Source organism: Labeo rohita, chromosome 5 (genome assembly GCF_022985175.1).
Source record: "Labeo rohita strain BAU-BD-2019 chromosome 5, IGBB_LRoh.1.0, whole genome shotgun sequence".
NCBI lineage: Eukaryota > Metazoa > Chordata > Actinopteri > Cypriniformes > Cyprinidae > Labeo > Labeo rohita.
The window spans coordinates 37,896,071-37,920,581 of NC_066873.1; the positions used below are offsets into that span (position 1 = coordinate 37,896,071).

The 24,511-nt window shown below is 37.4% G+C and overlaps 4 protein-coding genes across 8 annotated transcripts in view; 1 reads left to right on the forward strand and 3 right to left on the reverse strand.

Moving 5' to 3' along the window:
* LOC127165342 (coiled-coil domain-containing protein 60) overlaps positions 1-1,605 on the reverse strand; it is a 70,584-nt gene extending 68,979 nt beyond the window's left edge. The window contains exon 1 of the mRNA XM_051109840.1: positions 1,529-1,605. Within this exon, the coding sequence (XP_050965797.1) occupies position 1,529 (1 nt within the window). The 5' untranslated portion in view covers positions 1,530-1,605. The remainder of the gene's footprint in view (positions 1-1,528) is intronic.
* si:dkey-1k23.3 (heat shock protein 67B1) lies at positions 548-4,770 on the forward strand. Of its 5 annotated transcripts, none has more exons than XM_051109842.1 (5): positions 548-994; positions 2,334-2,397; positions 2,909-3,029; positions 3,900-4,145; positions 4,263-4,770. In XM_051109842.1, the coding sequence occupies exons 1-5, from the start codon at positions 610-612 to the stop codon at positions 4,668-4,670; spliced, it is 1,224 nt and encodes a 407-aa protein (XP_050965799.1). In that variant the 5' UTR covers positions 548-609; the 3' UTR covers positions 4,671-4,770. The 5 variants fall into 5 exon arrangements, with proteins under 5 accessions (XP_050965799.1, XP_050965800.1, XP_050965802.1 ...); XM_051109843.1 differs by having other exon boundaries at positions 3,900-4,028; positions 4,146-4,770; XM_051109845.1 differs by having other exon boundaries at positions 3,900-4,028.
* A 726-nt stretch (positions 4,771-5,496) lies between these two features.
* hspb8 (heat shock protein b8) lies at positions 5,497-17,995 on the reverse strand. The gene is given in 4 exon segments (XM_051110326.1): positions 5,497-7,979; positions 14,009-14,072; positions 17,258-17,363; positions 17,365-17,995. Coding segments are annotated over 4 exon segments (630 nt in total). The 5' UTR covers positions 17,650-17,995; the 3' UTR covers positions 5,497-7,804.
* A 2,946-nt stretch (positions 17,996-20,941) lies between these two features.
* The window catches only part of srrm4 (serine/arginine repetitive matrix 4), a 63,389-nt gene continuing 59,819 nt past the window's right edge, over positions 20,942-24,511 (reverse strand). Inside the window, exons 12-13 of the mRNA XM_051110674.1 lie at positions 24,348-24,476; positions 20,942-22,407 (exon numbers count right to left, since the gene is read on the reverse strand). Of these exons, the coding sequence (XP_050966631.1) occupies positions 22,140-22,407; positions 24,348-24,476 (397 nt within the window). The 3' untranslated portion in view covers positions 20,942-22,139. The remainder of the gene's footprint in view (positions 22,408-24,347; positions 24,477-24,511) is intronic.

The window sequence follows — 24,511 nt, forward strand, 5'->3', positions numbered from 1 at the left end:
ATGCCCAATGTTGAGAATATTAAATAGAACCTGAACACAACAATAAAGTGTTGAGCAAATATAATTGTGCAGTCAGCTGTACGCCTCTATAGTCGGCACAGAGATTAATAAGGGTGAGTTGGCTGCACTAGGCCCATTAAAGAAAGTCCCCTGTGCACTCTTTCATTCAGATTCCAGGAAATAAAGTTAACAAGCACTTAGACGCCTTCACAACCTCTATATAGACACCTCAACGCTTTAATAGTTTCTACAACACCATTAACGATCAGTTCAATAAAGAGCTCTTTGCCTGTCAAAGGCTAAGCAGGACTTCACTCAGGCTATTCGCTCTCATCAAATAGCTATTTGTTGCTTCCTTTTTAGATCTATAAATATCCTTAATTAGCATCTCCCATAGAGCCCCTCCACCCATCCAGCAGCAGATTGAACTACCTAGGCATCACTTCATTCCTACATTCTCCTCTGGTCGCATCATGGTGATTGCTTAGTAAGTGCTAAAACACAGGGACGCTATATAAACAGCGTCTGCGATGTCTGCCGGCCACATTTGGGTTTGCTCTTATTCTGTGGTTTGGCCTTTCTTCCTTACACTTTTTCGATTTTCTCACTATGGCAGAGGCTATCAAGTCGCCATCCAGGCCTCAATATTGTCATGATGTATCTTGGAATCCCCTGAGCTACAGATGGCCCAGTGTAATCTTTAACCAACATTACGGCCTGCCTCCGTTATTGGACCCTCAAGACCTCAGCTGGATGGAAGGCATCTTCAGAAGGCTGGGGACGTCGTCTTGGCCCGGGTACTTGCGCACACCCGTGTTTGCTCCCTTTACTCAGGCCCCAGGACAGCACGTGTCTACGCTGCAGAGGGAGATGAGTGGAGGGGTGTCGGAAGTGGTTGGTGAGATGTGCAAGTGGAAGATTAGCTTGGATGTCAATCACTTCGCTCCCTCGGAGATCACGATCAAAATACAGGATGGATTTTTGGTAGTTGCAGGTATGGGTGATAAATAGTACTATTATATAAAATGCAAAATGAGGACAAACATACATGCATATATACATACATACATGCATGCATGCATTTTTTTTTTTTTAATGAAATGTAATTTCATAATTATGTCCCAGTCACACCCTTTTGGTTAAATACACATTACATACACTGTTTTAAAAAAGTAAAAGACAATTATATTTTACATTAACAAAGTAATCAATACTCTAAGTACCAAAGTCATGTAATCTCATCAAGTTTTTTTTAGGCATTTTACATTTATTAAAATAATAAGTGCAGTAGCAGTTAAAACAATCTATTTTATTTGTGAACTGATGTTCAATAGTTAACTTTGAACTATTTTTGAATTTTTCAGATCAGTCAGCCATCAAAGCTTGGTAAACACTGGTCACAGACACGAGATTTAACGTTACTTTGAATTTATCAAGATGATTACTTACTAAAACCTTCCACAGATCATGTTTTCATGCCATTTAAAGTCTTATTTTAGTATGTATAGTATGTGAGCTGTTTACTTACTTTTTTAAATTAGTCTTCCCATTAAAGCTGCACTATGTAACTTTTGGCGCTCTAGCGGTTAATGAACAGGACTGCACGCATCACGCGGAAGAACATTCTAACCGGAGGTACTTCTCTAGGTTTATGTCTATGGCGATTCACACAGATATGTGTTACTCCGCAGCGGTGACGACCCGACCAGGCTACAATAGTCCAAATATAAGTCCTTATTATGAGTGTACCGTAGTGATTCGGGCTAAGACAAAAAGGTTTGGAAGATGCATTCATGATGTACTCGCTCAGTATACACATTTTGCACATTTTTAACAGAATAAAGTTACATAGAGCTGCTTTACGGCTGTTATATTGTTCATTGATTCAGACTGATTCAAAAACTCGGAACGCGCATGACACACGAGGCGGGATTTATCGCATGAACCAATCACAGTCGACCATAACCAGTCATATCCAATCATAACGTGACTTTCCCCCATTCATTCTCAATTACCCTCCACAAAATTCGCCGGGCTCAGGGGATACGAGAAATTTATACACTTTATATTTTGTAATATTTGCGTTGTTTTATTTTTTTTCTCATCCAATTTTTTTGAGAAGACACTGCCTTCGTTGCCTCTTTGGAGCAAACACCCCAATAGATAGAAAATTATTAATTTAGATAGTAATTATTTTATGTATTTATTTATTTATTTTAAAAATTCCATTTATAATAATTTACTAAATAATTTTCCAAAATATATAAAATGCGCTTCTATGAGCTAATGTTATTCCTCTTAATTTTGTGCTAACATCTCTCTTTGATCTATAGGTAAGCATGAGGAAAGACAAGATGAGCACGGCTACATTGCTAGATGTTTCACAAGAAAATACACGTAAGTGTTAACAAGTGCATCAAATGTTTGGGGTTGCTGAGTTTTTTTGTTTTGTTTTGTTTTGAGAGACTTAAGTCTCTTATGATCATCAAGTCTGTATATTTATTCCAAATACAGTAAAAACAGTAATGTTGTGTAATATTATTAAATAACTTTAAAATGTAATTTATGCCTGTGATGGAACAGCAGAATTTTCAGCATCTTCAGTCTTTAGTGTCAGATGATCTTTTAGACATCATTCTAATGATGATTTACTGCTGGAGAAACATTTATTATTATTATCGATGTTGTGAAATGATTTTATGTAAAAATTTATACTGTCACTTTTGATCAATTTAAAGTCCTTGTTGAATACAAGTATTAATTTCTTTCCAAAAATCCTATGAATGGTAGACTGTTTATTCAGTTTTAGCATTTCACTGTAAGTGTTAAACTTTAACTGTGTCAAATCTTCACAAAGCTGTTGACTGATAATAGCAAATTAACAGATTTTTTTTTACCACTGCCTAAGACTTCCAGGTGGTGTTGATGCTGAAAATCTCCAGTCGCGTCTGTCCGCCGATGGGATCCTTACAGTGGAAGCACCATTACCCAGCATTCCCCTCCCTGCTGATGTCGATATCTCCATCCAGGTACTGATTAGTTCTGACAGCTATTTAATCTTTAATCATACAGTCTGAACATTTTCACTTATTGAAGCTCAAAATTAGGCACTGGGTGTTCTGGGTGGCAAGCACTGCGCTTGTTTATAATATGTCAGCATTACATTTAAGTGGTGCTTTCTGCCATTCACAGTGAAATGGCACTATTATTATCATTATTGAAAACTTTTCTCGGCAAATCCAAGGGTAAACACTACCCATCCGCCCTGCGATACCTAATTGGTTTGTATAAGAGCTAGACATTGCAGGTAGAGTAGCCTACCTGTCTCTCAGGAGCTGAAATAATAGCCAGTCTATTGGCAAAAAAGCTGACAGCAATTTAAGTTTGCAGGGAAAACTGGGATATAATACAGACATGCGAGGACTCAAAATCTATTATTTCAATTATTTTGTTGTACTATATTATGATGCCATTCAAATAAATTTGCCTCGCTTTGGAAATGCCACATATTGTTTACCTGTTGCATGAATTTTTCAACTTGTGCCAAGCCAAGCTGTCATAACAGGCTGCAAAACAAAATGTGTTTTACATTAAAGCAAAAAGGATTCAGAAATAATTAGAGGTATATGATTCTACAATGCCCCATAAATGTCAAATGCCAAATTTGAAGTCGGTTTATAAATTAATCACCCAGCAATTCCAATTACCAGGCACATAATTGTTCTAATAACCAACAAAGAGATTAAACGCAAGCTTATTTTCCCGCAGGGGATGTATGGCCTTTCTTCACAACCCAGAAAATTAATCATTTTTGTGTACACTGACCCTGGCATTTTAGGGTCTTGATGTGGCATTTAAGCTCTTGACTTCATTTAAAGACTGTTTCGTGTTTGCCACAGGTGGATGAAACCGTTGGAGGAAAACAACAAGATGGCGACGAGCCTCAAGACGGCGTTGAAGCAGAAGCTAAACCGGAAGGCGAAACTCCCGAACCCCCAGTCCCAGCTGAGCTTGCTGAGGGTGCACAGGTCACCGAACAAGAACAACAGACTGTATCTGACGTATCTGGCGTTGAAGCAGAAGCTAAACCGGAAGGAGAAACTCCCGAACCCTCAGTCCCAGCTGAGCTTGCTGAGGGTGCACAGGTCACCGAACAAGAACAGCAGACTGTATCTGACGTATCTGGCGTTGAAGCAGAAGCTAAACCAGAAGGAGAAACTCCCGAACCCTCAGTCCCAGCTGAGCTTCCTGAGGGTGCACAGGTCACCGAACAAGACCAGCAGACTGTATCTGACGTAGATGCATCTAGAGAACCACAACCCGAGTCCATCTCAGAAGCTGCACCAGATACCATTGAGTCTGAAAGAGAGCAGGTTGCTGAACCCAGAGAGGAGGACAAAGAAGGTGCTTTCCAAGAGGCGGGCATCGAACGAGACGAGGAGGAAGTCCATGAGTCTGCAGACAAGCCTCAGGCTCCAGAGACTCCAGACACCATCACCTCCGAGCAAGGAGAGCAGGCAGAGGTCGTGCAGCCTCAGGTACTGGAGGGTGAAGAAGGATATACAGACCCTGCTGTGACAGGAGATGAGCAATCGATCATCGGACAAACCCAGGAGGTGTTCACCCCTCAGCAGGTGCTCCAAAAGGAAATGGATGTTGGAAAAATGTAGGCTAGAAGAAAGAAACACCCCCAGCTCTTTCCTTAGCCTCTAAATTTTCGAATTTACTGTAACATGCATCTTCTTAGCACTAATAAAGACCTGAGCAAGATTGTGTGAAGGTTCTTGCCGTGCTTTACAATAACAAGAGTGTTTAATCAGGGAAAGCTGAGAAATGTTTCAGCGAAAGGTGACAGACAGATCTGTCAATGTGGCACCTAGTCGATGACTTCTTGTATTTTTTATGCAGTGAATGTGGTTGCACTTTACATCCTTTGAGCTCTAGTAAATGTAGTCGGGTAATTCTCATCTAACTTGGATGGTTATGATGCCAGCGCGTCTTGAGCGTGGTTATATTCATGATTCATTAACCTCAAACCCTGAAAATTAGACAACGAGAGCGCAGATCGATTTGCCGAGAAAAATCCAATGGGCAAACACATCAGTTAATCAGCAGCGGAGTACCGTTTTCTTCAATATTTTCTCTCCACATCCTCGTCGAGGAGATTGAAAGCGAGCCAAAGCATTCGGAATAATCTCCACACTAATCTGTCACCCAATTACCGCCACCGCGCAGAGACAACTCCCGTGGAGTCGCTCCCATAAGCACACAGCCAATCTGCCAGGCGAGCACCCAGATGTGATAGAGGACAGAGGATTGGGAGACAAAGGAGAGCACGATGCTTGATTTATTACTCGACAACATCAAGAGGTTATATGAGTGGGATAAGCAAACAGGTGTGAAGCTGTAGGAGAAATAACATCCGCTATATGGGTAACGCAACTCGTTTATTAACTTCAGAGATTTGCACAGAGGAGTAATAAATAAACGGCTTGCTTTCGTCAATTTCATTTATTATAAAAACGCATAGCATACATCCCTACACATAAAGAAAGAAACACACACAAATAAGAAAAAGAGACAATAAACAGCCTTTGAGAAAGAGCTCAGGCCAAGTTCTCAGAGAAGACCTTCATATAAATAGTCCAACATGATAAATATTCAGATGATCTAAACAGCGCTTGCATTTGAACTCAGGGCCAAAATGAGTTAAGGTTTATATGAGGGACAAAAAGTCCCAAACATACTCTACACAAGTATGTGAACACAAACTTTAGCTACGCAAGATCGATTTCATGTCTAAAATGTCTGAAAGTAATTTATATTGCAACACAAACATGCATTGCGATCCCAGTGTCGTCTTTTATTTAATCAGAACATGATGAAGCAACAGTTTAAGGAGAACTTAGAACTTAAGCTAGAAAATTAGGTAAATGTTTAGTTAGTTGAAAACCTGTCTGACCTTCTACAGAACACAAGAAAATGTTTTAAAAATGTTTGAAGGAGCTTTTTACAAATTTGGATCCTGTTCACACTTATGGAAAAAATATATATATATTCCACCGAAGAAATAAAGTCATACAGGTTTGGAACAACATGAGGGTGAGAAATGATGACTTCATTTTTGGGTGAGCTATCCCTTTAAATTGCAGACATTTGAAGGGAGCTCTATCGCCCCCTTGAGGATTGACTCTTGCCATTACAATTTTAAACCATCTACAGTGCCCATTAATATTGGCACCCTTGGTAAATATGAGCCAAGTTGGCTGTGAAATTAAATCTGCATTGTTTATCCTTTGGATCTTTAATTAAAAAATGTAGAAAATTCTAGCCTTTTATTGATGTAAAACAATGGAAAGTGGAGGGAAAGTCTCATTATGAAATAAATGTGTTTCTCTAGTTCACATTGACCGCAATTATTGGCACCCAATTATTGCAATGTCTTTTTCCAAAGATATGAATGCCTTTGGAGTTTGGAGAACATCTGACATGAGATCAGAGACCATTCCTTCATACAGAATCTCTCCAGATCCTTGAGATTCCCTGCTCCATGTTGGTGCTTCTTCTCTTCAGTTCAGTTTTTGAATGAGCAAGGAGGATTTTTCTTGAAACCCTTCTAAACAACATGTGGTGATGTAGGGGCTGTTTGATATTTTTTAAGCTTTCTGACTCCAACACTTATCTAATCTCTGCAATTCTTTAGCTGTGATCCTTGGAGAGTCTTTGACCACTCAAACTCTCCTCCTCACCATGCATTAGGACAATATAGACACACATCCTTTTCCAGGCATCTTTAGTTGATTAAACATATTAATCATTGGCCTGATGGATTTTCAATGCTTTCGCTACTTTCTTACAGCTACTTTCTTTTTTGTGAAGCTCAAAATATTTTTTGGTTTTACTCCTTGTGATGGATGATTAAGGGAATTTGGCTTTTGTGTTCCTCATATTTATAATCCTGTGGAACAGGAAGTCATGGCTAGACAACTTCATACTCCTAGCCACCCTGGTGTGCTAAAAAACTGTAAATGTGAATGGGAACATACTTCAGAGATATTATACTCATAAGAATTTCTAGGGGTGCCAATAATTGTGGCCAACATGTATTGGAAAAACATTTACTTCCTAATGATTTTTCTCCCCACTTTCAATTGTTATACTTCAATGAAAGGTTAGAATTTTGTGAATTTTTTGAATGCAAGATTAAAAAGATAAATAAATTCAGATTTATTTTCTCAGATGTCTTTGCTCGTACTTACTAAAGGTGCCAATATTATTGGAAGGCACTGTATGTACTTGCGTAGAGTATGTTTATGGCCATACACTTCTAAAAATAAAGGTTCCAAAAGGGTGTTTTTGCAGTGATGGAATAGAAGAACCATTTTTGGATCCCCAAAGAACCTTTCATTGAACAGTTCCTAAAAGAACCATTTTAAAGAACTTTAAAAATTCTAAAGAAACTTTCGACTATAAAGAACCTTTTCTGCATTTGAAAAGTTCTTCATAGAACCACTGATGCCAATAAAGTGTAGTGTCGACTCTTCACTACAGAAAATCATACCTTTCAATTTTCACTTGACTGGTAGCTCTATCACATTCATTTTTCTTCACTGACGTAGTAACTGAAAGCTACTGGTATTTGAACCTACCATGTACCATGTAGAGTAACATTTGATTTATGGACTACTCACTAAGAGATTAATGACTTTTGGTTTAAGTAAATTTATGAAACTGATTAAACTAGATTTTGGCACTGGCTTAGAACAAATACCATGAGCATGTAAGCCCCCATTCACTCCCTAGCTTAGGCTGAAGCCATGCTGGGTTCCTGAGGTCTGGCCTCGGGCTCTTCCATAGGTTCTGCAGGCATTTCGTTGCTGTAGAGGTAGTATGGAGGGGTCTGCCGGGCTTCAATGATGAGAACCCCTTCCGGAGACAGAGAGGCGAACACAGTGAGCGGGTCCACATCGCACGGGATTCTGTGAAAGAAGAGAGTGTTCAGGACAATGTCCATTTTTCCAAAAGGAGGTTTTCACACCAATGCCATAAAAGAACCAATTTTGGGTTCCTCGAGGGACCTTTCAGTAAAAGAAAGAACCTTTGTGCAGTGAAAAAGTTCCATGGATGTTAAAGTTTCTTCATGGAACCATCAGTGCTGGCTAATATCTGAACGCATACCATAATTTTGGATTGTACCTTGCAGGTGCTCTGAAACAGAGCTTGAAATCAAATGTTGCAGTAAGAGTCAGTTTAATATTAACAACTACATATTGCCTGAACCTAACACAACCCAGACTAATTAAGTTCTGCCTCAAGTCTAAAGTTGATATTAACCCAGAATTGTGAAAGTTGCTCAAACTCTACCCTTGTGTACTCAGTGTATTCTCATTTTGGTTTAATTTTCAACAAACTTCATTTTCTGTGTGGCAGCTTGTGGCTAGAAGATAATTCCCAATGCATTTCGTGGTTTTCATTTAAATGTTCTGCCTGCCATCACTTGCAATGAGAGAAAGAGAGAGAAAGCGAGCGAGTCCTGCTCCAGGTGCTGGGCTCAGAAATAGAGTCTGTTGCCAATTATTACAAATCGCCTCCTGATGCAAAGTTTATCACCAGAAATTTCCATCTACACACTAGTCTAATCATCCGGCAGGCAGACGGACTGCAGCCGTTTTAATGAGAGGAGTTCTTACTGTCTGTTTGAATGTGATGCCTTTAAGGCTGGATTACCATAAATTCATATCTGCTCCACAGAGAAAGGGTGGAACTTGTTTTGAACATGAATGGATGGTGATATCAGACAAAGCCACTTCCTGCTGGACTTCTTCTGCAAAAGTCTAGAGGTGGGGGAACTTTTAGGGCTGCTTTAGAGATTCAAGAAGCGAATGCAGTTTGGGTTATGCTAGATAAAGTAATTGTACTTAACACAGTGTATGGAAATAAATACATTTCTACTGTCAGCAATATATTACTAAATGCACTGCAAAAGTCAACATCCTAACCTTCCTTTTAATGCTTTGCATAGGCAGAAACTCCACACAAAATGACTAACAAGTATTTAAAGATTTTCTAAACTAATAATGAGATGCCCTACTCTAATAAGCATAAAAATATACAGAACACGCAAAATATGACATTAGATTGACTATATTTTTTTCTTTTCAACACTAGAATATCAAATGTGTTTACAATATATTATCATTGTCAAAAAGCTTGGGGCTGGCAATTTTTTTTTTTTTTCCAAAAAATAAATAAATAAAAAATTTATGAGCACACTAAGGTTGAAAGGATTTTCAGCCAATGATTCATAAGACATGTAAGCCTGCAACTAATGGTTTAGGACAGTGGTTCTCAACTCCAGTCCTCAGGTCCCACTGCTCTGCACATTTTGTATGTCTCCCTCATTTAAGGCACCTGATTCAGATCATCAACTCTTTAGGAGAAAGATCCGTGAATTCAACTCAGTGTGTCAGATTCAGAAATATACAAAATTTGTAGATTAGTGGGCCCCGAGGACTGGAGTTGTAGTTTTTTCCAAAAAAAAAAAAAAAGAAAAAATTTTATGAAAAGTTTTTTTTTATGCACACTAAGTTTGAATTAATTTGATCAAAAATACAGTAAAACAATAATATTGTGAAATATTATTACATTTAAAATAACTGGTCTATTTTAATATATTTTTATATATTTAATACTACTTAATTTTGGTCTAATGCTGTTTGGATCAGCATTTGACACCTATGGTCCTTTAAAATGCTGCCTAGTTAGAGCTCACTAAGGTTTAGAACAGAGCTACTGTACTGTTTGTACTGTAGCTGTTGTTGTTGTGTTTTAATGTCTGCCATTAGAAAGAGAGTGAGAGGACACAATAGAGACTAGAGAGATAGAGAGACAAAGAGAGAGAGAGACAGAGAGTCTCTGAGCTTTGTCAGTCATCATGGCCAAATAAGGCTGGAAGGTTCCACACTTGTTGCCAAGCTTCTGTGGACTTTATATAAACCTTATCATGTAGCCGACTTCAGTGGCCTGGCGCTATTCAATTAGCACAGTAATGCAACAGCCTTCTTGCGCTGTGACTCAGACACTGCAGCAAATGACAAAGACTGAAAGCGATCAATAAAAACATTTTACTCAATATTTATGCATGACCTATATCTTCTATAAAGGGAATTGAGTTCTTAGCTTAGCAGAATGCTAATTTTCAACACCGTTGGAATCATTTGTGACTGAGTCTCTACCATTTGGCATCACATACATGCTCTGACAACATCAAATCAAATATGCGTTTTTTTTTTATTGAAATTGGAAGAAAGACAAAACTCAACATCTACTCTCCATTTTACTTTTTTAAAAAGATGTTTCAGCCAGAAGTTTTTACGTTTTTTTTTATTTTTTTATCAGTGATATACTACCATTTGAAAGTTTGAGGTCAGTAAGATTTTGTTATTTTATTTCTTTATTTAAGAAATATTTTATATACTCACCAAGGCTGCAATTATTTGAATAAAACATTATTGAGGTTCAAGAGCTTTAAGGCATTTGAACACATATGGAAAAAGACATTATTTAACAAGCATGTAACCACTAAAATCAATGATTTAAAAAAACATTCTGGCAAGTCCAGGTAACTTACCACAGAAGTGTTTATGACTGTTTTAGTGCCAGCTGTGGTCCGATTTCCTTAAAATGTTGCATGCTTGTTTAGAATCACCTGTCGCATGTGCTCAGCAGGTTTTGTTAAGTTTTGAGTTTTCCTTTAGGCTTTATAGTTTTTTGGGTAAAACTGGACAGGCCCCTTTCTAAACGACCCCGTTATAGCCTCCTAAAGGGTACATTTCAACACTTTTTAATTGATTGATTGACAGCAGTGGTTCTAGAGGCAAGGTTGTCCAGAATGAGGGGTTCTATCGTATGACACAATCGTTTACGCCCTTGAGAAATGCGTTATCGCTCCCCCTAGTGGCCGGTTTCTTTCAAATTTCTCTCAGACCTTTGGGGCCGTGAGTCAAACAGGCCCACTGAGTTTCATTCTGATCGGCCTCCAGTGACCTTGTCTAACAGGTACTTAAAATTCAGCTGCCATGTTTTTTGAGATGACAAATGTCCTCATAGACACTTGTGGCACTTTGGACCAAGGCTGTGCACATTGATTTTCATGTTGAAAGGACAAATGGTTGGACAGTTATAGCCATGTTTATGTTTTATTACCACCAAGTGGCCAATCTCCATGATTTTTGACCTCAGATTTAGCTCTTACATAATTGTTTCGGTCAGGAGTTATAGGCATTTTACTAAAAGTGGCCCTGCCCCTTTCGAACAATTTGGCTTTCCTTTGCGACGGTGACTCGAAAGTAATGTTTTTTGATAATTATTGATACTCACTCTCCAGAGAATCTTTCTGCACTGGTTAGGTCGAAAAAACGGATGAAAAACCTAAGACTAGTTCTGCGTTTTTGTCCGCCATGAGCCAAGGATTCATAAGACATGTAAGCCTGCAACTAATGGTTTAAGACAGTGGTTCTCAACTCCAGTCCTCAGGTCCCACTGCTCTGCACATTTTGTATGTCTCCCTCATTTAACGCACCTGATTCAGATCATCAGCTCTTTAGGAGAAAGATCCATGAATTGAATTGAGTGTGTCAGATTTAGAAATATACAAAATGTGTAGATTAGTGGGCCCCAAGGACTAGAGTTGAGAACCACTGGTTTAGGAGTTATGAGCAATTTTGTACTTTAGTCCACTGTAGCGCACCCATCAGGCCGATTGGGGTGATCCTTGGTCACATTGTAGGCGGTGTGAGTACTACCATCCCTCCAAGTTTCAAGTCTCTACGACTTACGGTTTGCTTTGCGCGATCAGTTTTACGTGGAGATCGCTGCTTGAACCCCTAATAAAAATACATTACATTATTCTTCTGCCGTAAAACTGATCATGCAGACCAACTTGGCCAGATGGCAGAGCTCAGTTTGGGGAGACACTGGCAAAGACTCACCCCAATCAGTCTATACGTGGCGCTACAGTGATGAAAAACGTAAAATCGCTCATAACTCTTAGCCCATTTGTAGTAGACTCAGTTGTCTTATATCATGGGAATTCCTGGCTCAGGACAACCAAAATGGTCACTCCGATTTGTTTGATTCACTTGAAACTTGACATGCATCATCTATAGACCCTTATGGCAAAAAAGTTATCAAAAGTATTTAAATCGGTGATTCACGTCAAAGCGTACTAAGTAGGCGGGGCCACCTTTACTAAAATGGCTGTAACTCAATCAAAGATTGTAAACTCAATCTTTGTTCAAATTACAGAAATAAGGGAGTTTGACCACTTGGTGGCGTTATAACAGAAAAAAACATGAAAAATTCTATAACTATGCACGCATTAGTCTGATACACTTGAAATTTGGCATGCAGCGTCTTTGTCCAAGGTGCCATCCATATCTATAAGGGCACTGGGGTATCAACTTTGAGTACCTATTAGACAAGATTAATGGAGGCTGATCGAATGAAACTGTTTGGCTCATGCCTCTAGAGGTCTGTGAGAAATTGAAAGAAATCGGCCACTAGGTGGCGTTATCATGTTTTATAACGCTTGTATATCTCATGATTTTTTACACATACACACAATATTCATATCATATGTTAGATCTCCTTATTCTGAACAATTTTGCCTCTAGAACCACTGCTGTCAATTAAACGGTTTGTTAAATATTTGACATTATGTAAAAAAGCTACTTTTCAAACTCATTCTACAGGGTTCATCTTATTTTCACCAAAATTGATACAGACCATCTTCAGATGGTCCTACAAAAAAATTATCAAAAGTTTTTTGATAGACTGAACCCTTCTCGAATAACGCACAAATGAATCTGATGAAGAGCTCGCCAAAGCAGACATGAGGCTATAGCTCCTCAACGCTTTATCGAATTCAGACCAAACTAGGACTTTATTATGACAACCATGTTTTGAGGTTACCTGCACAGTTTCAGCACAGTGCCACCTGGTGGTCAGGAGATATGCAAAAAAGAAACTAAGGCTCTTTCTCTGCAATATTTTGGTATATTGGCACCAAATGATGTGTGTTACTGTCACTCCTACTTAACCACATTAATTTGGGACTGAATTTAGGTAAATCATTAAATAATATTTGTAGTGATTTTATTTATGATTTTTCAGCCTTTTTGAGTAATGTCATCTTAAAATGTCTAAAATTGCTGAAAGTACTTAAAACTCTTGAACTGCTTTCAGTTCAAATATATTTTAAAGTGTAATTTATTCCTGTGATGATAAAGCTGAATTGAGTGTCACATGATCTTTCAAAAATCATACTAATATGATCATTTGCTGTTCAAAAACATTTCTCATTATTATTAATGTTGCTTAATAACTTTGTGGAAATCATGAAATATTCAGGATTCTTTTATGTGTAACGTAAATATAGAGATGAACATCTATTTGAAATAGAAATCTTTTGAACCATTACCACTGCAAATGTCTTTACTGTCACTTTTAATCAATTTACGGCTTCTATACTGAATAAAAGTATAAATTCTTTCCGGAACTTAAACTTTTAAATGATAGTGTATATCTCTTGTGTTAGAATACTAAAATAGTGCTGCATTTGTTCAATAATTCAATTCTTTCTCTTTCTTAAGAGTCTCTTTCTGTGTCTCTGTGAGAGAAACAGCATGGTGACGGGAAAAAAAATCAAATCACTATGTTTCTTAATTACTGCAGACATCAGAGCCACATGATATGTTGTCTGAGTCTAACAAGAGTTTTCTCGTTTCTATTTTATCTCCCAACTTTGATTCTTTTCCTCTGCCTCTACCATCTAATTTGACTCTGAAGAGCGAGAAGAAAGCAGAGAGGTTGGGGTGGGTGGAGGAGTGGGAATGCCTTGTGTTGCTTTAATAACTCCGAGTGACATTCCTCTGGAAGTTGCTTCATCATTCTAGAAGGTTCCAAATCAGAAGCCCCTGGAAACTTTTGATACAATCATCATACTTACTGAATTTTCTTGGTGAAGTTTTTGGTAACAATTCCGCCCTCGTCTTGCTTTTCCTCATGCTTCCCTGGTGAAAAGACATAAAGGCAGTTGTTAACGCAGAGATCGATGCGTTTCAAGCGGAATGATCGATACGACCACACAACACTTATGACATTCTGCTGTTATCAGCTTTTAAATAAGAGCTGTGGAGAATTGCTTTTGAAAAAGATGTCGCTTTAAATACAACATCAATATATACAAGTCAATCCAAGCACTGGTTGCTCATGAAAAGCTATAATGTTTGGCACAGAAGTGTAACCTTTACCTCACTGACATTAAATTAGACTCCAACAGGTTTATAGTCTCAAACTTTCTGTCCATATAAGGCTTTTTTGTTGAAGAGCCTTCACATTTTACAGTCACTGTAAAGGCAACACTATATTTTGTGCCATTTCAATTCAAGAAGGCCTGTTTAAAAGCCTCTTGGCTTCGTTCTCTGCAGCTGTTGGTCACTAAATGCCAGTCATGCCATTGGGAGTCTCGCCACGGCCTACATATCTACAATAACTGGCTCTTGAGAGAACACTACGAGCACAAACACATTTGACTGATTATTCTCCTGTCAATAGGCTCATAATATGCAGCAAATATAATTCTAGCTAACACTTTAAAATGCTTAGGAATGAAATGACATTTTGAAAGCAAAGTTTATAAATATACATATATGGAAGCTTATTTATGCCAAAATTCGGACTCTCTCACAGTTGTGAGTTTATATCTCACAACTGAAAGTTATGAACTTTTACTGTGAGTTTTTCTTTTAGAATTCTAGCTTACATCTTACAATTCTAGCATACATACGTCATACATATGTTTTTTTCTCACAATTCCAAGTTATTATCTTACAATTGCAAGCTATAAACTCATGATTGTGAATTTACCATCACAGTTCTGACTTTTTCTTCAGAATTCTGTTTACATTTCACAGTACTGCCTTTTTTCAGGATTTCTAATGTATATCTTGCAATTCTGACTTTTATAATCGCAAGTTTACATCTTGCAACTGCAATCTATTAAGTCCTTATTGCGAATTTACATTTCGCAATTCTGACTTTTTTTCATAATTCTGACTGTTTACATCTCACAGTACTGATTTTTTCTTAGAATTCTTGTGTATATCTCGCAATTCTGACTTTTTCCTCATAATTGCGAGTTTATATCTCACAGTTCTGACCTTTTTTCCAAATTCTAACGTACATCTCGCGGTTTTGACTTTTAGAATTGAGAGTTTATATCTTGCAGTTGAAGCTACAAACTCTTAATTGTGAATTTACATTTTCGCAATTCTGACTTTTTTCTCTAAATTCTGTATATACATCATTTACATTTTTCGGAATTGTAGCGTATATCTTGCAATTCTGACTTTAATAATTGGCAGCATATATCTTGCAATTGCATGCTATTAGCTATTAATTGTGAATGTTTTGACATTTTTTCATAATTCTTCTTTTAGGCTACATCTCACAGTACTCACTTTTTCCTCATAATTGCGAGTTTATATCTCATAATTGCAAGTTATAAACTAAGCTATAAACTAAATGTTGCAATTTTTTCTCAGAATTCTGTTTACATATCTCAGTTCTGATTTTATATCCCATACTACTGACTTTTTTTTCAGAATACTAGTGTACATCTTGCAATTCTGACTTTTATAATTGTACATTTATATCTTGCAATTTCATACTATAAACTCTTAATTGCATATTTACATCACAAATCTGACTATTTTTCTCAGAATTCTGTTTACATCTTACAGTTCTGATTTTTTTCTCTGAATTCTAGCATTTTTTGTAATTTAGATTTTTTTCTATTAATTGTGAGTTTATTTCTCACAATTGCAAGCTATAATCTCATAATTACGAATTTATATCCCACAATCGCAAGTTAATAACTCGTAACTGCGAGTGTACATATCACAATTCTGATTTTTTTTTCTGAATTCTGTTTACATCTCAAAAGTGAGTTTTTCTCTTGGAATTCTAGCTTACATCTTACAATTCTGACTTTTTTCTCAGAATTCCAGCGTATATATGTCACAATTATGACTTTTTTCTCACAATTCCGAGTTTATATTTTAAAATTGCATGTTATAAACTCGTAATTGCGAATTTACCCATCACAATTCTGAAAAAGTCAGAATTGCAAGATGTAAACTCACAATTGCGAGATATAAACTCTAAATTGCTGGTTTATAACTTGCAATCTCAATTTTAAGAAAGTCTGAATTATGGGACATAAACTCACAACTGTGAGAATATAACTCAGTTGTGGGATAAAAAGTTTCAATTGCCATTTTTACATTTTATTTCATGGCAGAAACAAGTTTCCATACATTTACCTACTGACATACTGTGCAATGTCCTTTCCCTGTTAGGCTGTGGCATTTGACAATTCTTTCCCTCAGCAAAAGCTGAAGTTAATGATTTGCTGATTTGTGTTCCAAAACTGGTCGCTAGGATCTGAGCACTGTGAAAAAGCCTTTGGTAAAACAGAGTGTAGGGTAGTTTACTTTAATATCTCTGTGTGACACTTGTGTGACACTTTTAGAAGGAGTCTGTGTGACGCAAAGTCTTGCTGTCCCCACCTCCTCCCACTGTGACTGAGTGACCCAGCTGGCATACCAGCATAGTGTTTCTAAAAATCCCAGCGCACCAGGCCTTTGCTCTCGCCTGAACTCTGAACTTCTGTCCTGCCGTCACACTCAACAAATATAAAGTATTTCTGGAGCAGACAACAACTGTCCTTTGCTCTTTACGCTTCATAAGTTTTACTAAAGAACTTTAGTCATTAAAGAGAAAAAAGCAAAATAAGAAGTGCAGTGTGGGGGACTCTCCATTTGAAGTCTAATTCAGTGTGTTTATGTGAGTGATCCTCAAGGGATCTCAGCAGGTGGCTGATTACAAGAGATTTGCCGGTAATGTGCAAGTCATGCCAAAGGCCTTCCATTTTCAAACCACAGAGAAGTATGGAAAAATCATATGGCCCAAAAGAACATTATTGGAAATCTGGTGTCATTTTTTTCTCTTGCTATATTATATATATATATATATATATGAAATAAAATAAAATCAATATTAAAGGAGTTATCTGTGCAAATAAATAAATAAATAAATAGACAAGATCTATTGTTTGTTGTTTTTTTTTTTTTTTTAAAGAGGTCTTATTAATTAATGTAGGAGCAACCACTAAAACAAGTGCAAGTTTTCTCACCTGACACCTCTACAAAACCGTCTTTAGTTTTGACATTAAGCTCCTCAGGTTTGAAGCTGTGCACGTTCACGCACACTTTCCACGGCTCATCAGGGTTGGTGGGGGGGAGCGCTGGATCGGCGCGGGCTCTCGCTGTACCTGGAGCTGTAGCCCTGCGGCGAGCCCATGCTTGATCGCGGGAAGCCCGTGCGCAAGGAGCCCGTCCACGGTGCGTCAAGGCGGGTGCTCAGTCGAGGTCGTGCCCAGCCGGGCCAGTCCATAGATAACTCGTCGTGAAAAGGTGGCAATCCAAAGTCATCGTCCATAAATCGAGATGCGAGCGACTGTTCCCGGAACGGATCCCGTGGAATCCTCTGTCTGTTGCCCATAGTGTAATAATCCCCTTCTGCCATGGTGAAACTTGAAAAAACTTAACTTAGATAACTTTTCTTGTTCAAAAAGTCGCGTTCCTGTCAGAATTCCGAATATAATTAATTATTAAAACGAGCGCAAAACTAATTCCGTTTCAATAAACTTGCCTCAAGTCACCAGGCGCGTTATTACGCACCTAAGTTCGCGCATAACACTGTGCTCATGTAGAAGTTCTAGAAGTTTACTGACGATGCAAGTGTTCTTTCCACTGGTTTATATGTGATTTACCGGTCTACAAAGTCCAGAAAGTGCTCGGCGGTACACGACAGCTGACTGAAGACCCTCCCTATCCAAGTTTAGACCCCGGGCTGTGACTGGCTCCACCGGACAGCGACTGGTCCAATCTCACCCTCCCCCCAGATGACTCATTCACTTCATAATAGAAAACTACTCACTCCTCAAGGCCGGAGAGGAGTCACACACTCATATGAAGAACACTAATAATGTTCTAAACACGAAATGTGACGAAATACAACAGAGGCATGCGATATCTGCATTTCCTTCTTCAGATGAGTCCTTGCGTTCGTGATGAAGATTAAAGTTGACAGATGAGCAAGAAAAACACGCACCGAGCTATATTTCAGGATGTCTTGTATCTGCTTAAGTATATACAGTGGCCCAGAGGCGTCGCTAGGGCTAATCATTCGGGGCTCCAGCCCCGAAAGTTTTTACTCCAGCCCCGAATGTGTTTTTTTTGTAAACAAGTAAACATGTACACAAAGTGAGAAAAAATCAAACATTTTATAGGGTCCTAAACATGTCATTTGTCTTAACTTTTGTTAAATTGATGGTAAACTGTATAAGATTCATGGTTTTAATTTACACATGATTAATCATGTGTAAATTTAATCATTAAAAGTAAATCCAGAAAAATGAAAACCGAAAACAGAATTTGAAAAAAAAAAAAAAAAAAATAAAAATAAAACGGGCCCTAATTTTTGCATGCAACTATATATCTGTTACCCTTATAAATACATTTTCAAATTTATTATTTTATTTGTCTGACATATTTTTATAATTTTGTTATAATACTTTGATATGTTTGCTATTTGCAGTAATTACTATTTATTATTGTTCATAGTGTGACAAGGTCTTTAACCCCCAGTTTAATGCCCCCAGAACCCCCTAGAAGGATCCAGGTTCAAGCACTTGTGATGTGAGCTCCCACCCACCACCACTAGCCCCTGATGTTTTGGCACCAGCCCTGGATGTTTTAAAATCCTAGAAACACCCCTGCAGTGGCCCAAAAGGCCTCACTTTAAACGTAGAAATCAACAGTAGAAATCAACTGATAATTCTTTCTTTTTTACTATCCACCTTATTTTTTTTTCGTAAGAGTGGGCGTGGCCATTTGTACAAAAACAAAAAAACAAAATCCGGTCTCATCCGTGTCCAGCTGGTTTTGCTGCTTGATGTTGCAAATTGTTGGGTCTTACCGTATTATTTTAATGTATTATCTTAATTATGAACACAGTGGTTTGTATTGCAAACAGTTTTACAGTTTACTGCACGTTTTTATTCATCTCCTTATTTCCCTAAAGAGTGTTTTCCTGCCACGTCATCAATCGGCCAATATTGGTGGCAATTAACGTAAACAATGCCACTGAACTAAACGAAACTCGCATATTTAGCTGATTATTGTTTCTTAAAATGGTCAATTATTGTCATGTTTTGGGCTTTACTAATCAGTCGGATCAGGAAAAACACTTGGAGTACTACGGACTGCCAAAAGTTATAACAAATCAAGAAGAAGAGTGCAAAAAACTGTCTGAGAAACAAAGGCGTTTGTGGCCAAACCAAACCAGGATTTCCAAGGCAAGAATCTTGACAACATTTGTGTTTGTTCTTATCATTTCCACTCAGGTAGGTGAAATATCAGGCTAATATCTTAATACTGCTTGGTTGATCTTAACACCTATTAACTTTAGTTTGTCAAAATATTGCACTCTTCTCTATATGATTTAGCACATTCCACATGTTTTTCTGTGGTTTATAAAATTAAATGAGCAGAACAACGTATTCAGTAGTACATTAATCGTGCAATCCATACTGTTGTTTACATCCGAGTATTGCCACTATAGCCGTGCATCCGGGTTACTGACCAAGTCGTAAGTGCAGACCCTCTATGGCAGCTAATGAACTGAAAGTCTTGCCCATAGGCTTCCTCGTTGAAGAATAAGGTACAAATTGTGAACACAAAGAAATCATTTCAGTGTGAATAAAGAGAGTGCAACTTTAAAGAAGCAAAATATTGGATGAATTAATTAGATGAATAATTTATTTAGAACTCTTTGAATATCATTACATAATCAGACCACAGAGAACTAGTCATTAATTTACTTCAGCAAGGGAGACATTGATATTCTTGTGCACATAGACAACAGTGTATATACATAGGTGGGAAATTTGTAGAATGTTCTTGACATAATCTTCCAGTCTGGAGAATTTTATCTTTGTGCTAAATCACAGACTTGCTTGTTTTTATATCTTCACCGCTCATTCTGTGCAAAAATAAATTAAATACTTGTATTACAGGATATTGCAATCATATTTTGTAATTACGGCAGCCAATGGCATCCTCTGTAACACGTTTTGACCAAAATAGGTTGGATTCATGGCAACATTTCAGCATTTTTAGTTTTTTAGAGGGAATGCAAATTATGTAAATTAGAAAGCCAGCCTTGTAAACAGTCAGCATCACTACTCCATCTCAATAAATAAAGCCCATGCCTAATATTGCCGCACTAAACGTCTGCATATTTACACAACAGATTTACATAATCATTTACTAAACTCATTTACGGTTTGAGACGAGAGAACAAGATGAATTCAAGAAGATAAAACATTTGTGATACACTTCAAGTTTCTCCTCCGTCATCTACGACTTATTATCTGTACAAGTGTCAGAATTCACAACAGTCAGACAGCTAATAATGTACAGTGCATAGAGATCACCATGCCTTCGTTTAACAAGCACTCCAATAGACTTTATGACACGGAAACAAAGAAACTGCCATCATCTGTCGGGATGAAGGTGATGATTTTTACACGCCGTTTCATCAAGCCGTATCGCACACCAAATATATATCTTTGATCTAGCCCATCTGATTGATTTCTTGACAGCCGTCTTCATTTTTTCTACTCTGTAATAGTTTCTCTGCTGTTGCACTGATGTGCAACCAATAAATATGCTTTAAAAACATTCATATTTATAAATATCATCGTCATTTACAGTATGCGAAGTGTGTGATTTAATTAGTGCAGGACTGGATGTTTAAACTTTGGGGTTTCGAGGCAAATGAACAGAAATGAGTCAGAAATAACTGATTTTCGATGTGAATATTAAAGATTTTACCTTATAAATAATTCAAGAGATGTAAATAATAAATATTTGTACCGCAGACCTAACAGAAATGATCACAGATAGAAATACAAAAAACTTGGCATTAAAAGAATAAATTATTTAAAAAGAATATACAATTTAACACAGCTCAGGGGTTATGCATTTCAAAAATGACATAACAATAATAATAATTATTAAGTATATAGCAGTGCTTTGAATCTTGAAAACAATAGGACATGGAAAATGTACCTTTTCTTTGTGCACTCAGATTCAGCCTCGAATCCTATGGTTATAAATATCTTCATTCTGCCTCTTGAGGCCTGCAAGATTAATATGTACTTTAACATATTTGGTAACCCAGTACAGACAGCTGGACCTGCAAAACGGTTCCCACCGGAGGAGCACATCCGCTGCATTTTGATTGTCCACCACCATCATCATCATCTCCATCACAGCCAATGACATTTGAATTGTTTTCCAGTTCAACAGAAGATAAATAAAGCTGGCATTTGGGCTGATGGGGTGTGCCTATGCCGGTGGGGCCGATTCGGATGGCACATTTTTCAAAGTGAAGGTGTGTGCAACGCAGAAGCGGCTGCTCTCAGTAAAAGCTCTTATGGAAGCAATAAATCTTTCTCCTCCAGCGCCATTGACACCTCCTATAAAAAAAAGAAAACACACTACAAAAATACAATAGATTCATACATGGGCTTTTACAGTCAAGGTTATGAGCGTCTCGTGAGTGACCCCGCACTTCCTTTTATCTACTACGGCTGTTCTGATAAATGACTAACAATATCCTCACACGAACAAGGTATAGCAGAACTCACAGATTGCAGCGCACATATTGAAACCTCCAGACCGGCCTTTCCTACAACAGCAGGCTTTGAGATTGATAGACAAGCTTTCCTTTGAGCGGGATGGATGAAAGCACACAGTTTAGTACACAACAATATGGAAAGCTTCAGTCTTATCTGACACTGAACAGATGATCCTGTCACTGCCTGGTGTTCCACATCTAAGCACAGCATGTTCTCAGTGCTGCTCCATTTCACTTCCAGTTACAGTAAGATGTGGTCCTGGGATTGTGCTGTAGCTCAGCATTCCGGCTTCTGCTTCATCCGTAAATTAGCGACGGGCTCTGCTATAGCTCACCACTGAGTCATAGCTTCTGCTCCGACTGCGACCGCGTCTGCTATATATAGAGTTCCACGATGAGCTGCGACTGTAGCTCCTGTATGAAGAATACGTGTGACTGCGACTCCGGCTGCGACTCCGCGAACGACTGCGACTGCGACTGCGACTGAGAGAAAACAGGCGCCAGGACAGGAGGCTGGAGGAGCGGCTGCTGATGGAGGGACTGGGACGGTAGTAGGGGATCGGCCTCTTTCTGGCACTGTGCAGGACAAGAAGGCATGCGGAAAGAGAATACAAACAATGAAATATTAGCGCTTCAATGCAGGCGATAAATTTTTCCAGTTTAACAGCGTTAAAAATATTTAACCCAGGGGTGGAGCTAGGATTGTCCACCCCACTCACAACTGCTGCTGTCTCTTTTTTTCTTGACAAGAATTGCGACTTAGATGCAGAACGTCTATAGGTGATGAGGGAGCTTCAGTAGAACAACAGAACTGGGGTCAGATGTGATGTCGTCAGGCCATATGTCAGCCATTATACTGTGCTCGTAGCACACGCACTTTGATAGCCTGTATCATTTCATATTAAAGCGTGAATAAAACTACAAGCATGTGCGTCAGATCCACGTAACGTTTAGTGGTGGAAGCTCTTAAAGTAATAGCAGCCAAATAACCTAATTAACCCAGGTGCTGTGATGTCTGTTAATTAAAGAACAAAAGAAAAAAGAGGAAATCATTAACTTTTGTAGCTTTAAGGATTCATCTAGATTTAATTTAGAATTTAGTGTTTGATAACTTTATTCAATTTCTGTATGTAAAGATTGTTTTAAGTTCGCTTAAATTAGAATTTGTTATTTTTAAGTCTAATAAATGTTAAAATAGATAGCTCTTAATTATACTGTAATGTTGAATGGTTATAGTCAATAGTTTAAAATTAGGAAAAAAGAAGAATTCTGATATCAGTAATATTGGTATCAGTGATACTCACCTTCAGTCATAAAAAAAGATGCCATTAAACAAATATTAAAATATATATATATATATATATATATATATATATTGTTTCTACATTAGTTTGAAGATTTAATGTGAGATTATTGCAATATGAAAGCATATTTAACTTAATGTTAGGTGGGATTAATCATGATTTATTTCAGGAAAAAACATATGTGATTAATTAGTTAATTTTTTAATCAATTGACAGCACTTACATTTTTATGAATTTTTGGCAGGCATTACTCCAGTCTTCAGTGTCACATGATTCATTAATACATATATTCAGCAAAGATGCATTAAATTGATCAAAAGTGACAGCAAAGATTTTTATTTCAAATAAACTGTTATTTTGAATTTTCATTTGATCAAAAAATGAATCAAGGTTTCCACAAAAATAATAAAATACAATTGTTTTCAACACTGATAGTATTAAGAAATGTTACTTTATCACTTAATTTTACAATTACAATCGCATTTTTCTTCTCTTTTGTTTCATGATCCTGGGCAGATCCTGGCATTTGTTGTATATATTTATATATACATAGTTATACTTTGCCATATTTTTTTCCCTTTCTTATGCGTGTTAGTGTTTTTTGGCAAATCTAAAATGTTTAACACAAAAAAAAAAAAAAATAATTCTTGAGAATTAAGTATTAATTTCTATAATTGCTTAACCATAAAACAATTATACTGACTCCAAGCTTTTAAATGGTATAGTGTATAATGTTACAAAAGCTGTTTATTAAATGCTGATCTTTGGATCTTTCTATTCACCAACAACAATAGCAAATCAGCACATTGAAATGATTTCTGAAGGACCGTGTGACACTAAAGACTGGATTAACAATGCTGAAAATTTAGCTTTGATCACAGGAATAAATTACATTTTAAAATATATACTTAAATAGAAAGCAATAGTTAAAATATTAACAATATTATACTTTTTGCTGTATTTTGGATCAAATAAATGCAGGCTTGGTGAGCAGAAGTGATATCTTTAAAAACATTAAAACTGAAGAATTTATTTGTTTTACCATGTTTAAATTCATTCTGCAGTTTTCCATAGATTTGTCCCTACATTTAGTAAACCCATGTCTGGGTTTGCTGATCTGCAAAGAAAGATCAGCGGAGCAGCTTCCATTCATGATTCATACAGTGGGTTGTTAGCTTGTGTTGTAACACAAGTAGTTCTGTAAGAACAGACCTTGTAATTCTACGGGCTTCTAGGTGACTGGGGGAATCTCTTCTTCTCTTCCTCATTGGAGAACAAGGTCTTCTCCTGCTGTGCTTTCTGCTCTTGCAGGAACTGCAGTCTCTTTTCCGCTGTCGAAACCTTTTCATCCACACATAAAAAAAGGTGTGAGCATG